At 36.5% G+C, this 18,055-nt stretch overlaps 1 protein-coding gene across 1 annotated transcript; it reads right to left on the bottom strand.

Annotated features, from left to right (window-relative positions):
* Positions 1–5,595: 5,595 nt before the first annotated feature.
* LOC122017852 (CBS domain-containing protein CBSX5-like) lies at positions 5,596–7,481 on the bottom strand. The gene is made up of 2 exons (XM_042575561.1): positions 7,057–7,481; positions 5,596–6,743 (listed from the first exon to the last, which is right to left on the bottom strand). The coding sequence occupies exons 1-2, from the start codon at positions 7,365–7,367 to the stop codon at positions 5,906–5,908; spliced, it is 1,149 nt and encodes a 382-aa protein (XP_042431495.1). The 5' UTR covers positions 7,368–7,481; the 3' UTR covers positions 5,596–5,905.
* Positions 7,482–18,055: the final 10,574 nt, after the last annotated feature.

Raw genomic sequence — 18,055 nt, 5'->3', positions numbered from 1 at the left:
ACAACCAGACAAGCACTAGTAAAGAGTGCTAATACATGCCATAGACTGTAATAATGAACAGGGCATAAACTAACCAAAAAGATAGGATAACATATACCAACATACCTCCTACAGCTTGGAGATGTCCTGCCGCTGCCAGGTCCCAAAATCCGAAAAGTCACATCGAGAAGACCAAAACACGAAATCCGAAACACCGGAAATAAAACTCGTAAGTCGATCTCTGATACCAAATAAATTGATATCAGATACATCTCGAAAATCCAGAACATATAGCAAGTATCGTATACCTGCTCTGATACCACTAAATTGTCACGCCCCAGAGTAGTCTCTGTCCGAAGAAATTTTGGCAGCATCTCCCCTGTACGGCGGACAATCTGAAACTATTCTACAAGCACTATATACCTCAGCCACATGCGGCTGGAATAATAACAATAAAAGAAAACAAACACCATGCAGTTAATATCAAATTCAGCCTCTGGCTGACTCAACCACGCAGTTAAAAATAAAGCAGCCCACTTGGCTGTACCAAAACCAAAACATAAAACTGCTAGCCGGCTAGGCTTACACAACCAACAACAAATACAAAATACCACATAACGACATCAACACTCCAAAAACAAAACCGGAGTACAGAGCTAAATAAACTGATACATAAACAAACAAAACATACGTGAAATCGATAAGTCCTCTGATGTGACGTGGGGACCAGCAGACAGGATACTCCAAGCGACGCCAAAACCAACCTGGTACCTGAAAAAGATAGTATCAACGGGGGTGAGTTCAACAACTCAGCGAATACCAATGGACATGAGTAGTAAGATATATCTAACAGCAACAAACATGGAATACAGCTTCCTAATCATATATAGGGAATATGCAAAACTGAAAGGTAACTGAGGAAGCTGTACTCACCAGGAACTCCTATCCAGATAAAAGGGTCGTCAAACCGAAAGTGTCAATAATCCTGTATGCAGGTCAAAAGTATGCATCCAACCAAAATGCAGCAACCAAATGCAACAAACACAATCACAATAATACAAAATACATCAATGCATATGATGCTAATGATGCGTCCTGGTCACCCCTGACGTCAGTCAGTCCTCTCACACACAAATGGCGAGACCGAGTGGGTAGGGCTATGACAACCGTGCACTCTGTTGTCACTGCTCCTGATGAGTGACTGAGTGGACGGGATGCTGTCGGAGTACTCCTGTCCTGTGACCCCAAATCATAAATGGGGGAGCTCAATGCTCTCATCTCCCGGTACACGATGACGGGGAGGAAATCTCTGCCGGCTACCACGCTGAGTCACCTGACCAACGGAGCCAAACAGAGTCCACCGTCTGCCAGCTACTACGCTGCTACACTAAATGCCAGCGGAGCCAAACAGAGCGGAACTGTCTGTCGGCTACCACGCTGAGTCCTCAGACCAACGGAGCCAAACAGCAGAACCGCCACACACCTGTCTGATATACCACTAATCCATGAGTGGTGGTGTGTGCAATACATGTAACTGGCGATGTGCTCAACCATAGTAGAGCCGACAATCGCGCAGCATGCAATCATGATGCATGACACTAAGCAGGGTCATAAACTGATCAACATAACCATATCCATATGTATAAAATGAGTACGGTAAAATCAATGGTCACATACCAAGATCTAGAGTACACAGGTCAGATAGAATATCAAAAACCTATGTCCTGAACATAATAAGTATGGAATATCCTTATCAGCATAGAAAAATCCACATATACATAATATGGGTACCACAATATCAGTAAGCCAAATCCACGGATCTAGGGTATACAAGTCCTCTAAGGTATAACAACCTAGACCCAAATCATATCCCTCTTCCATAGCATATGTACCAACAATATACACAGATCAAAGAATCAGGGTCTAAACACCCGAATCAGATATGATATACAAATAGAGGTATACAAATCTGATATGGCACAAAAACCTAAGTATCAGATAATCTAGATACACAGGCCAGAAACAACAATCCAAATCCTAGTCCTAACCTCAGTAAGCATGGTATGTCACTCTAGAAACTAAGATACTCATGGTAACAAGATAATCATGGCAACAAATCACGAGATATAAGCATAGATACATCACAAGTGACAAACCTAACATGCTACGGATATCATTTGAAGATGTGGGGCTCCCACTCTTCTCGGTAGTTGATATTGAGGGTTGAGCTTCCAAGACTTCTTCCTTGCCCGTCTTGGATTTTTCTCCCTCATTTGAAGATGTGGATATTTCCACTTCTTCCTTCTCCGAAGATGTGGCCGATTTCACTTCTTCCTCCTCATCAGATGTTGAACTCGTCTCCACATCCGATTGGTCCTTCTCCTCCTCTTGGACCAATGAGCCCTTCTCCTTAGGTTCCTCCACTTCTTAGACTTGTGTAGGGCCTTTATAAAGTGCAATCACTTTGCTCCATAGCTCATGAGTACACTTGTAGTCATCTACACATGACACAATATTAGAAGTTAATAAATTTAATGCAATTCTAGTTACTTCCTTATCCGTCTCTGATTGCTCCCTTTGCTCCTTAGTCCAATACCGAGATCAGAGATGCTTCCCCTTCTTGTCCATTGAAACTTTGAAAGGAGCTTCCAACACAGTTCAATAGTTCCAATCCATTTGGAACCACATCTCTAACTGCTTCCTCCAATACTCGAAATCATCTCGATCGTATGGAGGTGGGATTTGGATATCCCATCCTAGCGGACCTTCTGACTCCATCTTCTTCCTCTAGCGTTTGCTCCTTCCAGCGATTAGTCCTTCAAGACTACTCTTTGCTCTGATACCACTTGTTGAGACCTTGATGCCCAGACAAAGGGGGATGAATAACCGATCACCCACTTCGTTCGCTTCCTACGTATTCGTTAGCACAGTGGAATATAAAAACAAGCATGAATGCAAAAGCTAATCCTAAAAGACAAGAAAGAATAAGAAGAACAAACTGACACATTGTGTTTAACATGGTTCGGAGATTAGGGCTCTTACTTCACGATTGTCCGTAAGGTGTACGATCCCGATCTGTTAGTGGATGACTCTTCGAAAAACCCTGGTTAGGTCAAGTAGCTCCTTGTTGGTGGAGAAATCTCACCATAACCTGGCACAAGCATGCTTGATCACACAAGAGCTTGGAAGATTCAAATAGACTTTAACCAAGTCTATTTCGTCAAACATGGCCGGCCACCCCGAGCTCTATTAAATAAAGCTCGGGAGAAAACATAAATTGTGTTTCTCGCCACCAGTCGACTGGTGTATGCATCACCCCGACTAGTCCTCTGTGAAATTCAAAAATTACAATCAACGGCTCAATGCCAGTCGACTGGTCTAATTTAGTTAAGAGAACATAAGCATTTTGTTCTCTCCTTGTTCAACCATCAGTCGATTGGTACATATACTAATCGAATGGTAAACCTTAGATCTAAGGTTTTTACCTCGAGTATAATCTTTTAGCACTCATTCTCGCCCGCACAACTTTGACCTTGCCTTCTAGCCTCCTTCATCAGCCTTGCGTCCCTCATATGCTTCCCATCATTCATGCTTTGCCTTCAAGAGCTTCCTTCGGTCTTGTCCTTGTTGTCGGATCTTTTATTGACAAGAGGCTCCTTACCTTCGGAACTTCATCTTTTGTTATATCATACTTAGACTTACGTTGTCAAGATTACATATTTGGACTTAGACGGTCAAGACTCACCCTTAGACTTTCTTCCTTTGCCAAAATCATATTCGGACTTTCTTGTACCTGCACACTCAAAGGCACATCAAATACAATAATAAACCTAACTTAAATCTTTATCCAAACATCAAAACCTAAGCCGCCTAGATTTCTCCAACAGAAGTTGCTTGTAAACCTGTCTTTGTGATTGTGGTTTTCGAGAGCTCTTCTGCGTAGTGATTTTATTTTGGATTTACATTATGGTATTACTCTATTCTTCTTCTTTATGAATAAAAATGTGTTTTATGCTATCATCCACCTCGGATTATTTATTTCTAAATTGAGCTTATAAGACATATATCAATCTGACTAAAAATCCAAAGCTAATATTCAGCTCAGAGTGAACAATCAAATCGATTTTATCCAATCAGTATCTGAAATTATTATTTATGAGAAAAATATTGTAAGTACAGATTTTGGATTGACTTAGATAAAAAATAAGAGCAAGAGTATGGAAACGATGGAGGTGGCCCTATCAAATGCTCAAATTATAATAAATCTAATACGACAGAACATTAAGGATTAGAGTATTGAGATAATAGACTTTTTAGAATCGTTGCACCCAAGATGAGTTTCTTAATCATAGCATGATCTCCCGTATCTTTTGGTTTGCAATTGCAAACCATGTAGAAGAGCAATCGAGACTCTTCATCTTCAGTCTATTAAGAGTAGAGCATGTGATATAGAAAAGAACACGGTTCATATTCTTGAGAAATCTTTACAATCGAAAATGAATATATAAGGGTACAGATTTAATTATATATTCATAAAAGATTTAATCAATGCATGTCTCTTAAAAATACATGTCATATTAGAAATATAATTAATCATTAATATAGAGAGATAATTTTAAAAATTAAATATTAAAATAAGTGAAAAAAGATATAATTGGCTTATAAAATAATTAATTATTGTTACAATGATTTTTATAGTGAATTTGGTCATATTAAAAATGATTCCAATCAAATAATTTAAGTAATGTAATTAAGATAATAAAATATATATAATATTTTATGTATAATTTTTTTAGCAAATTAAATTAATTTATTTCTATACTTTATAGCTACAGGGTAGTTATAATAGTATCAAAATAACAATAGTTTGGGTATAAGAAATATAATAGATTTTTTTAAAACTTTATTTGAAAAAAAGGATTGTCCTTTATGCCTTTTTTTTTAAATGTAAATTGTGGTGCCACCGAAACATGTGGACAAACTGAGTCATGCACCATGCTATGATACTTAGATTTGTAATCAAGCCGAGCTAAGTGATTCAAATTTTAGTTCAGGTTTATTTAATAAGATTATTGAGTAAGCTAAATTAAATCTAAAATAAATTAAATCATTACAATGATTATTAAGTTTGATTTAATTCCTATTTTATGAGTTTGAATTTAAGGATGGTTCAAGTTTAATTGGAACTTGATTTGTTTAAGTGTTATAGAGCCGCTCTTAAATTAAATTTGTTTGATTATTTAAAATGTTTTGATTCGTTTGATTATTGAGTTTAATCCTATAAATTTATTTATTAATTTTAATAATTTTTGAATATTTAACACATTGATAATCAAAATTCATGAATATATATATATATATAGAGTGAGCGATGCATCGGTAACTCAGGACATCCAAGAGTAGGTTGGACGTTCAAGAATAGTCTAGATATCCGAAATTACTGTGAGTCACCTAGTGTTGCTCATCGAATAAATATGCAGGGTATATATATATATATATATATCTCGAGAGAGAATTTGTTATCTTGTACATCCGATACATACACATAGGGTGTATCGCTCGAAATTATGAGAGTCACCTAGTCTAGACATATAGATCGGATGGAGAGTCCCACAGTTACTGCCGAAAATTCACCCAGTGGCGATTTCATATAGGAACAGGTCCAAGAGGCCAAGAGTACAAATTGATAGAAACCTTGATAAGCCTGCATATTTCTGAGATAAAACAAACAGCCAAACGACACAAAAGTGTTTTTGTGTAGCCCGAAACATAAACACTGAGTAGGAACAACGGAGTCACGTCATCGCAAGGGAACTGACGGATAGGAAGCATTTGGAGCGATCGCTGGAAACGCAAATGATATCATGAGCTCTCGGACAAAAGGGGGAAGTGCGGTGTAGGACAGTGGGACCCTCAGAGAGGAGGTTCATGGCAGCAACTGCTCCCGTAAGACTCTGAGCATGTCGGAGAAGTTCACGATGCCGATGAGATCGTAGTTTTCTTCGTCGACGACCCACAGATAGCTCACCCGGTGGGCCAGCGCCTGCGCCATTACAGCCACCAGGGAGCTTCCCGAGTGGCAGACTTCCGGCTCCTCGGATCTCCTCACCGAGGACAAGCTCCTTGATTTTGTCCTCCTCGGCCGCTTCCCCCCGAAAGACTCCTCGTCGGAGGACGAGGAGGTCGTCGACGGCGAGGAGGATGACGTGGAGAAGGAGGACAACTCATCTTCCACTAGTTCGAGCATCTCCGGCAGGCCCTGCTCCTTTAGGCTGGCCTTAATTGTGCGGACAAGGTACTCCGGTGGAGCGCCGTAGTAGTCGATAAACGCCATGAGGTCGTTCGCGGTGAGGGTGGCGATGGCCGCGGCCAGCGTGAGGGACTCGTCGCAGGCGGAGAGAGCGGAGGGGGAGATCTCGCCCACAAGGCGACCATCGTCGGCGACGACCGCGACGGCGGCCTGGTCTGAGAGGGCGCGGTCGAGGAGGGGGAGGAGGGAGAGACCAGGCTCATTGCTGCGGATGGAGAGCGTGTCGGCCGGACGGACAAGGCCGAGCGAGTCGATGGAGAGAGCGGCGATGTGTGAGAAGAGGGCGATTGAATTGAGGAAGTATCGAACGAAATCCTCGTGCGTCAGCCAGCAAAACTCAGGGGCGCCGCCACCGCCACAGCCAGATTGGATCTTCCGCCTCCCGGCGACGGAGCGGATAGGGACTACGAGGTTCTGCGCTCCGTCAAGTATCAGATCGACAGCTTCCAATAATCTGATCAAACAAAAAACAAGAAGAAAAAAAAGAGTGACAACTTGCACTTAAATTCTTTCTCTAATCGCAGAGATCCGACCAAATCAGATCGAAAGAGCTACAAACAAGAACATAAATTCAAACTTTAGCATCTGCGCAAGAACGAAAGCAACAATTTCGATGATCAACCAAAAGCCACATTGTAAACGAAAGCATTTTTGGCATTCCGCACGATCGCATTAGTTTTCTAATCGATCAATTTGCGCAAAAAAAACAAAAAATTAAAGAAAAGAACGCGTTTTGACCAAATCATGGACGGGGCAAAAGAGAATACCCAAAATGAGGCTCGACGCGCCGAACGATGCCGGCTTCTTCAGGAAGGGCGGCGGCGACGGGCCGCTCGAGAGCGGCTGCCGGCGAGGCGAGGTTGCCGTCCGAGCAGAGGTAGCAGATGATGTCCGCGACGGAGATCTTCCCAGAAACGGCCTTCTTAACGTCGCCTATCACGCCCAATTGGGGCTCGCCAGATCTCCTTAGCGCGATTAGGGCTTCGCCGACGGCGACCGCGGAGAGCGGCAGCGTTCTCAGCGCTGGCTTCCCGATGCAGAGGTCCGACACCTCATTCGACACCAATCTCACTGCCATGCACCGGAAAAACTCGAACCCTAACCCTCCTCGGCTAACCCTAAATTCTCAGAGCAGGAGGAAGGCGAGCGAGAGAGAAAGAGAGAGGAAGAGCTCGGAGAGGCAGAGGATCGACGAGGTCGCGAGTCGGAATAAATAGGCGAACGGTGAAGCCACCTGTCGATCTAGACAACGCAGAACACATTTCAATTTACCAGAAAAAGTTTTAGAAATTATAATTTCACCCTTCATGGTGTTTAACGATTTCAAAATGACAATTTCAACAAAATTTAGGGCCGCAATAAACTTTTCCCATGCATCCAAAGGTAAACAGGTCGATGGTTCCTTTTTGGCGGAATCTTTATTTAGATTCGCCAACAAAAATAGCTCCAATAAAATTTTGACCATTTCTTTTTTGTTTATTAAATTTAATTCTTTAAAATAAAATAACAAATTATATTAATTGTTATATGTAAACTGATTTATCATATTCTATTTTTGAAATATTAAAAAAAAGAAAAAGATCAATAACAATATACTTTAAGGACGATTATATAATGAAATATTTAAATGATGCTTTTAATTCGATTAAATGATAGTGAACTAATGTATTAATTTTAAGGCAATGGATCCAAGTAGGTATTTAAAATTATGAAAATTTTAGAAGGCGCACCTAGGTTTTAGATTTTTTTAAAGGGTACATTTATTTTTCATTTTACCTCTCCGGTCAACCTTGCATTCAAAGAACAACATCATCTTAGTTTTAGATTTCAAAAAATAATACAAACATGATGTTTTTTTTTTAAATAATAATAATACCATTTTAATACGGTATAAATCCTAAAACCATCATAGTGGTGTTATATTTTGAAAATCAATGTTATTATAATACTAATTTTTAAAATACAGCACCATAATTGTGATGTTCTTTGAAATCTAGTATCATAGTGGTATTATACTTTGAATGCAACACTATAGTGGTTAACGGTAAAAATAAAATGGATAAACAAGCATATCCTTTTTGAGAAATTTAAAAGTTAGAGGCACCTTTTAGGAATCCTAAAATTTTAAATGTGTTCATTGATTAATTGCCGTTAATTTTATACATCAAAAATAGCATAAATGATCTGTATTCTTATTTTACTAATTAGTTAAAAAATGAATATCTTTTATGTAAAAAAAATCATCATCTTGACGCCCCCTCCACGCCTGTCCTATGTCATTCGAAAGCCCCCTTACTCTATTCTATAAATTTATTACATGATTATCGATTCGGCTACGCTATGTGAGCGTTACAAAATTGAATATCGAACAACTTTTTGGTAGTTGAACACAATTCGGGTTTAGCATTTCCATGTTGGGTGAGAAAGTTTTCATTGATAAACTTGCCACTTTTTGTGAGTAGATGAATAAGTAGACTTGCCATTTCAATGAATGAAGACACGATCCATCAACTGAACAAAGTAGAAGTGATCATTTATCATACTAGGCCTCAAACTAAAAAAAGAAAAAATCAAAAGTAAAACGCTACTAAAATTCTAAAGGAATATTAAGATAAATTTTAAAACTACATGGGTGATTTTGAAAAGAGAGATAAAGGGTAAAGGAAAACAATAATTCCCTTCTATCTTTTATTTTATATGTAGTTATATTTAGGATGCTTACTTCAACTACGTTTACTATGTAATATCCTTGTAATTCAACTTGTGAATTTGTTTTAAATTGTTTATGTTACAGCGAAATTTGAAGGGAAAAAAATTTGTGTTTTGTTTATATGGATATCCTTAAAAAAATAAATCAAATGAGCTTCCTTCTTCTGTGCCTATTTTAAAGTGACCTATTTAAAATATTTTTATATTATTTGATCATTTAGCTGTATAGAAGATAGCAAATAGCTTCTACAATCATAGAATATACCATCTAGTTTTTACACCATGTAAAAAATTAACAACTAGCTTTTACAAATATATTATCTGATCATTAGGTCATGTAAAAGTTAAATGTTAACTTCTATAATTGTAAAAGCTAGTTACTAGCTTCTACCATGTGCATAAGCTAACAAGTAACTTCTATAAGGGTAATTTTATATCATTTTGATTTTAATTTTGATTTTTGAGTAATAACCTGATTAAAACAACATTTTAACAAGCAAATCAAACAATGAGGACTTAATAACATTCATTACATTTCAAATGAACATATTCTAATCATGTTTGAGTGTGTAGAAACTAGCATGTAATTTTTATAACGTGTAGCAATTATAGGCTAGCTTCTACATATTATATAAGTTAATCCATAGTTTCTATACGTTGTAGATGCTAGCCGGTATCTTCTGCACATTGTAGAAGCTAGCTGATAGCTTCTACAATATCAATATCATTGAATCTAGGGGTATTTTTGGTAATGAACGTTTATTTTTTGCCTAATGAAAATGAAAACGAAAATGATGAACACCCTTTTAATTTTTGCCTAAATTTGAATGCTCATGGTCGAGTTCTCCTCATTGCTAGCTTTGTCCTAGCATGACTCCTCCGAAGCTTAAGTGAAAATTCGTGAAAAAGAAAAGTAGAAGTATTGTGAAATCATAATAATCCTTTGCAACAACCATCTATCTCCATTAACGACCACAACCCCAATATTCACCCCCTCCATATATCGACTAATGTTTGTCATTATTGATTACCTTCATTACTAATCACTCCTTCATAAAATGCACTACTACCTTCCGGGTAAGTCCCTATCCATGGATATTCCAAATTCTCCCGAGCTCGAGCCTTATGTACTGAGCGCCAAAAGATCCAATCTACACACCCATGTCTCAAGCATCGAACGCAATACGATCCCGACCTTTCACGCACCCGAGACCTAAATGTCCAGCACCATATATTCCTTCTCTCTAGGTCCGACCTGACCGGATCCATCCTTCAACCACCTAGCCAAACTTTTCGGATTTCTCGACTTCTTAATCTGAATTAATATGGGATATCAATTTAATATTTCAGATGTAAATAAAGTTACACATGCTTTATCTGAGTATATTATTCTAAAATAATATAAAACCGATTACATTTTTTTATAAAAAGGAAAGATTAATTATTGAACTTTTAAAAGTTATGTTATAAAAAAAACTAGTCTTCTATACATTGGTTATATTATACCATTTTTAAATTTTATCTATATTGATTGTGTTTTGGATTGTGTTATTTAATTATATTATCTAGTCGTGTCTAATAAACAGTCGTTTTTAAGATAATAGTGGTAGCAATAGAAATATCTAAAATCAATTTTTAATAAGCACATTTGCCCACGTGATCAATTCTAGGAAATCCGATTGTCAAACCATTGGATACTTTTTGAATTTATGACCCATGAAAAATCTTCATAAGTCAAATTGGTCATCTAGTTTAGTATCATCCGATTCGTAGCAAGGTACCGGTAAATAAATTAAGGAGATCATTTTATCTTTTATCTTAATATAAAAAAAATCTGACATTAGATATTTTACGTCCGCTAAAAATTCATTCATCTATTTGATGTAGGACGATAAATGAATCAAATATTCATGAACAAATTTAGTGTTCGACTTGGTAAGAATTTATTTATATTCGTTTAATATACACAAGATTAATTAAATAAATAAACTTGAACAACTCGTTAAACTAAACAAACAAGTTTGAACACATATGTATTCAGTTCGTTAACGTTCGTGAATAATGTTCACGAACCATATTTATTAATAAAACTCTTTTCAATATACTAAATAAATAATAAAATAAAATAAACAGATAAGTTTAAATTATGAAGCTCAATAACCAATCAAACAACTAAAATTTTCAAACAATCAAACAAGCTTGAATTGAGAGTTTGATAACATCTAAACAAACCAAACTTGAACTAAGCTCAAGCCAAGCTCGAATTGAGAGCTCGATAACATCTAAACAAGTCAAGCTCAAGTTTCAAACAAGCTCAAGCTTATAAAAAATAAACCAATCCCAGCTTGAACAATCATTTCAAAAGTATGGTTCATTTTAAGTTTGGCTTGACTTGACTTGGCGTGACTCGATTATCTTATCAAACTAACTTAAACACCCCAAAACTTGATTCAGCTCAACTCGTTTACCATCCTAATTTGGAGCAAATACTGAGTAAGCTAGATTCAGGCATGCATGCAAATTTAAAATACTCAACTTAAGTACTATCACATTATATCTAATTTGATCCACAACGTGATTAATAATGATAAAAATCCAAAAGCCTCATCACATTATGAATTGAGTAAATAAATGGATTCATATAAATTGAAAGATATTCATTTATATATATATATTAATAATTTAAGAATTTAACCTTATAAATTATAAAAATATTTTTAAAAATTACATGATTAATTTTTTATTATATCATATAATTTTTTATTGACCTTAATGACCTAACTAGCTTATATTATTAACATAATACAATAAGAATTGCCATGCTACCATCTTGAATTATTCTATGTCATTGATGTCATCAAATTAAGTGAAGATGGCTAAACATATATTTTTTTTTTAAACAAAGAATTAGTAATTCTTTAACATTTACCTCCTTGAAAATTTAATTGTTAGCTGTTCCCTTAAAGTTTGAATCATGCGTCAGCTACCAGCTTCTTCTGAATTATATTAATACAAGCACTAATAAATTAAAAGGGTAAAAGTCATATATATATATAGGGGGGCATCGCCGGTCGTCCCTCCTTGTCGACGGTGGAACCCCTAGTACTATGGGGTTTCACTGATGAAGATAAAGGATACCGTCTCTTGTTCCGTATAAAAATCACTCCTCCATATTTAAATTCTTGGATCCGTCACTATATATATATATATATATATATATATATATATATATATATATATATATATATATATATATATATATATATATATATATATATTCAAAAGCACCCTATCCCATCAGCCCCCCAAATGCATTGTTAGATAGATTTTGAATTTTGATAAGCCTATTTTAAATTTAAATCTTGAATCGGTTGATTGTGAATATGACAATTTTGTGTATTAGTATAATATAAATGTTGAACAAATAATACAAGCACTAATAAATTAAAGGGTAAAAGTCATATATAAGGGAACAGCTAACAATTAAATTTTCAAGGAGGTATATGTTAAAGAATTACTAATTCTTTGTTTAAAAAAATATATATGTTTAGCCATCTTCACTTAATTTGATGGCATCAATAACATAGAATATTCAAGATGGTAGCATGGCAATTCTTATTGTATTATGTTAATAATATAAGCTAGTTAGGTGGTCAATAAAAAATTATATGATATAATAAAAAATTATATGATATTCAAAAGCACCATATCCCATCAGCCCCCAAATGCATTGTTAGATAGATTTTGAATTTTAATAAGTCTATTTTAAATTTAAATCTTGAATCGATCTATTAGTTGTGTGAACATGACAATTTTGCATTGGTACAATATAAATGTTGAACAAAATAAATCTATATTCTAACAATTATAATATTTTCATAACTATTATTATAACGTGAATAATAACTGAACAAGTTAAATTTATATTATAATTGTTATAATTTTATAGTTATCGTAACGTGAATTAGCATAACAATTATAATTTAGTAATTATGACCACGTGAATCGTAATAACAATTATTGAATAGTGGTGGGTGTACTTTTGAAAAAAAAATTAAAAAACAAAAGGCGACTCTTCAATTTTTTTATCCTAAATGAAATTAATAAATAAAAATAATAATTTAAGAGTCCTCTGTCAATACAATATTATCCGTTTTATAATATTAAATTTCGGGCGTTCCTAGAAACCACTTGGCCTTTGGAACCGAAGAGTCGAAATAATCAACACGCCAAACGTGCAGCAGCTGTTTTTTGACCGTACCTATAACTTATAAAAACAAAACAACTCAAAAGTAGATTCTTTTTCCTTTTTATATATATATATATATATATATATATATATAGAACTGCTATGCTGCGAATAAAGTTTGTGCGAACCGCTGCAGACATGCTTTCTGATCGGTCTGGTGACCGATCAGGGAACGTCCTTAAAATTTAAAATTTTAAATATATATAATATATCCATGAGTATTTAAAATTTTTAATTTTAAATATTATAACTAAAGAGGAAAATCTGAATCTTAGAAAAAAAATATTATTGATTCAAACACATTATAACCCAGTTCTTAAATATTAAAATTTTGAATCTTAAATATATATAATATAACTAATTTTTTTTAAAAAAAATATTTTTTGTTTGAATTCATGTGCTTGGGTTGAATTCAAGCGCGGACCTGAATTCAACCTTGGGCGCTTGGATTCAATCTAGGCACCCAGGGTCCGTATGGTCGTGCAACGATGAGTCCGTAGCAGAGTATTTCTATATATAATATTATAACAAAAGTGAGATAAAAGATAATAACACTATCCTTTTAGAGTCTGTTTTATGTGGCAAAAGGTGATTCGTTTGCTTCTAGCATCTTCGTCAACCCGTCCCTAGGTCAACACGGAAGAGGTAAATCACAGATGACTACTAACCATTAGTTCAAATGGTAAAGACATGAGGAAAGACATGTTTAAATGTACCGAGTTTCTTCAGAGTCCATTTGAAGACCTACGGAAGGGTAGTAAATTATGATACTGAATGATCTATTAGATGGAAGAAACTTAGGTGACATTTGATTTAGGAGTATCAGAATGGAAAATTGGAATGATTCCTTTTTGTTATGTATGGTTAATGGGAATGAGAATGAGAATAAAATCTAAATTTTTGTGAATAAATGAAATTCATCCCTCTCCTCATGTTTGATATCTCATTCCAAAAGTAGAGTTCTTTCAAGTTCCAACCAATTTCAATTACCAACCAATCAAATTTGTCAATATATTCGTCATGTTAATGATGGTCTTCAAGGTCACAACTTGACTGAGATTTGATTATTCAGGCTAAATTTTTTTGCTCCGTCGTGGCGACAACAAGTTGTTACTGATCTAAATAACCGAAATGTTCCTCCACGAATCTAACAAACATGGCATCAATGGTGTTGCCGCCGTTGTCAATGGCAGCGAACCCCACTTTGCCCCCTTTGAATTTGATGACGTTGACGAAGCCAGAGTAGCTGGCACGGTTCCGGTGGCTTAGTATATGGTGGCGATTAAGGTCATGACATTGGTAATCTTGTGAAGCTTCTTGGCGCCGAAATAGTCGAGGATGATGTGGACGGAGAGGACATTTTTTGAGAGGGCATTTTTGAGAGAGGAGGATGTGGACGGATGATGGTCTTCAAGGGTATTTTTGGAATTCAATTGATTTCCATTCCTGAATATCAAAATAACCAAACACTAAATTGAAATAATAATACCTATTGTCATTCCAGTCTACTATCAAATCCATTTTGATTCCTATTCCTGTAGCTCAAACCAAACACCACCTTAAATGCTTTGTTTACTTTGGAGCGCAGATCATATAAAGGATATATTTCTCATGAATTGATCCACCCACTTCCGTTACTTCGAAAAAAATACAGACACATGGATTTTAAATTAATCCGTTGTTCAAATTTACCCCATTTTCTTATCCTCCCAAATTAGACGAAACTAACTTTTCATCTGTCGTCCTGTCTTCATCTCGACCTTGCCATAACAACATTTTGACGACGGGGCCGCAAACCAGCCATGGCCTTGCCCGCCACAAGTTCGTGGGCGAGGTGCGACCTCAATGGCATGATGTCTCACGAAGAAGTTGATAGGGCCGATCTCCAAGTCTTCGTCAAACTCCATTGGAAACAAACTTCTCTCTACTCCATGAAAGCCCCCCAAACTGGTATGGTGAAGCAGGGAAACTGCTCCTCCACAAGCTCAAAGGAAGGCACAATTTGCACCACAAACTCCTCCCCTCCTTCAAGTTTCAGTGCTGCCGCACTCTGTTCGCAGTCGTGCTGCATTGCACCATGAGCGTCGCCTTGCTCCTCCTCCCTTGGCTACTCAAGACAAGTGTAGGGCATCGTGGTAAGTGACGTCGTAGACCAATGGGTGCTTCTTAGTAGGGCAGCTGTGCGAGGTCCAAGCATCGAAAATAGGCCGCAAGCAGAAAGCTCATCAGAATGCATAGTTTTGGCCCTTCATTGCGGTCGACGTGCAACATCGCGACATGGCTGCAAGTTCACAGGCTACATACTACAAGGAGACATGGTCATAAGGTCACGGGTTATAGCGACATCGCTCCTTTCCTTTTTCTTCCTCAAGTTTACTTTATTTATTTCCTTCATCTTTGCATTCTCTTTCCCTAAGGCAATATTTTTGATCCTGTCTGAAAGCTGGAGAGATGACGTGCTGGGTCGGTAGCAGGAATGTCGATTGAGAGAAGACTTTTAATCAACGAAAAGACCACAAACTAGAGCGAAAATTCTCCTTGCACACACTTAAATGAGCAGATAGAACGTCAGTGCACAAAAATGAGGGAAGGAGTCCCTGATAAAGGCCCTCCAATACTCAAGTTAGTGTAGTGATCGAGTGGAAAAATGGAGAGATGAACAGAAAAGGCTTGCGCGTAAATAAGACTACTATAAAAACGTACCTTACTAACAGAGATGCCCCCTTTTATATATCACATCTAATAATCTCCACAATCATGAGGTGGTAAAGAATGTCGAGTATTAGAAGTTGTCGAGTAAGAGAATATGTATAGCTTGGGAGGCCTATAATCACTGGCCGAGAAATCTTCCGTCACTCGTGTGCATCCTTTTTGTAACTTACACCATTAAGACGGTTGTTAAAGGAATATACTGTCACAATGTGCTGGTTGATAGAAAGTGTAGAGTCACCTTTGAGAAAGGTTCCATTGAATGCTCATGTAATAATAAAAGAATATTATCTAACAAACGGTTGTTATTCTCTGACAAACTATTGCGATTCTCTGATAATGTGGTCCCCCAAAGATATCCCAGCCAGATATTTAGCAGACCGGGTGTATATATAAAAGTAGAGTACTGAATATGGTAAGACGTTCGACCAGAGACGAATCCAGGAATTAGAGTTAGGGGGGGCTAAATTTAAGTCATTTACTGAATATGTGTGCCCTACAAGATTTTGAAATATAAAATTCATCTATAATAGAATCTATATTTATATCCTAAAGGTTATAGAACTGAAAAAATAACATAATCTACCAAGAGAGCAACTTTAAAATAATAATTTATTACAACTCATACTAGAAAATAACAAAATTACAAATAATGAATGAAAAAGATAAAAGAACTTACTTTCTTGAGATTAAAATCCAAAGTAAGAATACTTCGATGCCAAATTAAGATCACACGCCAGTGTTCACAATTTTAAATCTACAATGTAAGAAACAAAAATGTGTACAAGAAATAAAAATTCAAGTGAACAATAATGTATACTAATAATTTCAATTCAGCTTCTTTGGCAACAACTCCACCAAATACAGTAAAAAAAAGTGACAGCATCTCCTATTCGTTTAATAGATTACCCAATGATGAGAGTAGGATTTTAGAGTTTAATTGGTAAAACAAACTCTACAATAATCATGTTCTTTAATAATATGTTTTAGGAATTAACAATTGATTAGTTAATTGGTCCACAGTGAATAGAAGCAAACATACAGAAATAAAAGACAGACAATTTAGCATCAAATAGAAAATGTGAAGCTTTTTTGCATAAATAAAAAACTAAAAGGTGAAGCTTTCTGAGTTCTATTTCTTGTCTGGAAAAATAACAAACAAAGCAGCAAATCGAAATTTGAAACCATCATTAAAATGATACTAGTTCGGCCCTTTAGCAATTTCGTAGTTTGGCAATTGATAGCTAACTATTCTCTTCGCAAGAGTCGTCCGTCCGTGAGAGAGGCTCAGAGGACAGAGGTGAATGGAGATCTATTGATCCGTGATTTTAAGTCTTAACAAAACAACTAAGAAGATAAGAGAACTAGAGTTTAGAGAGAACCAAACCTGAGATCTAGATTCGTTGTTGTCGACTTGCCGTGGAGATCGTTGTCGTTGCTCTCTTGTTGTCGCCCATCATCACCATCACACCGTGGAGAGAAAGCAGCAAAGGGAAAAAAACCTAAAACCTTATTAAGAAAATGGATTGGGTAATAGAGTTGGTTAGGCAATTGGGCTGTGCTACATCCTAGTACAACCCCTATGATGATCCGTCTATACGTTTGACCCTTAAGATTTCTCGGATATATATTGTGTAATGTTAGGATCTGATTATGAAGTAATAGAAAATCAAGTCTCCTAGGTCCATATAACTTTATGACCGACCGACCATATGCAGAGATACTTGTTTATTGAAAATGGGGAACTAAGCCCCGAGAGGCCCGACCGGTACTTTCTGTCGATCGTCTTTGTACCAAGAGGCTTGTCCCTAAAGTGATATTTGAACTTTAGAAATTAGGTCGGATTTCTTCTGAGATTTATCTTGTATGTTTGCTCGACGAAAATAAGGATACCGAGTCTTGTAATTCTAGTCAGTTGTATATTCGGCCGCCCATAACAGGAGGACGGGAGAATGAATAATGAAGGCCTATATATTTAACCGACTGTCAAATCGACCCATTGTATACTAGATACTTAGAGCGGAAGGCTAGGTCCCGGGACCAGTCCGAATGTTACTTTCGACCAACCTTGTGACTGGTCGGGCATCTCTTGAACCCGA

Source organism: Zingiber officinale, chromosome 8B, assembly GCF_018446385.1.
Source record: "Zingiber officinale cultivar Zhangliang chromosome 8B, Zo_v1.1, whole genome shotgun sequence".
Taxonomy (NCBI): Eukaryota; Viridiplantae; Streptophyta; class Magnoliopsida; order Zingiberales; family Zingiberaceae; genus Zingiber; species Zingiber officinale.
The sequence above is the reverse complement of the archived record's forward strand: the minus strand, read 5'-3'. Positions and strand labels throughout refer to the sequence as shown.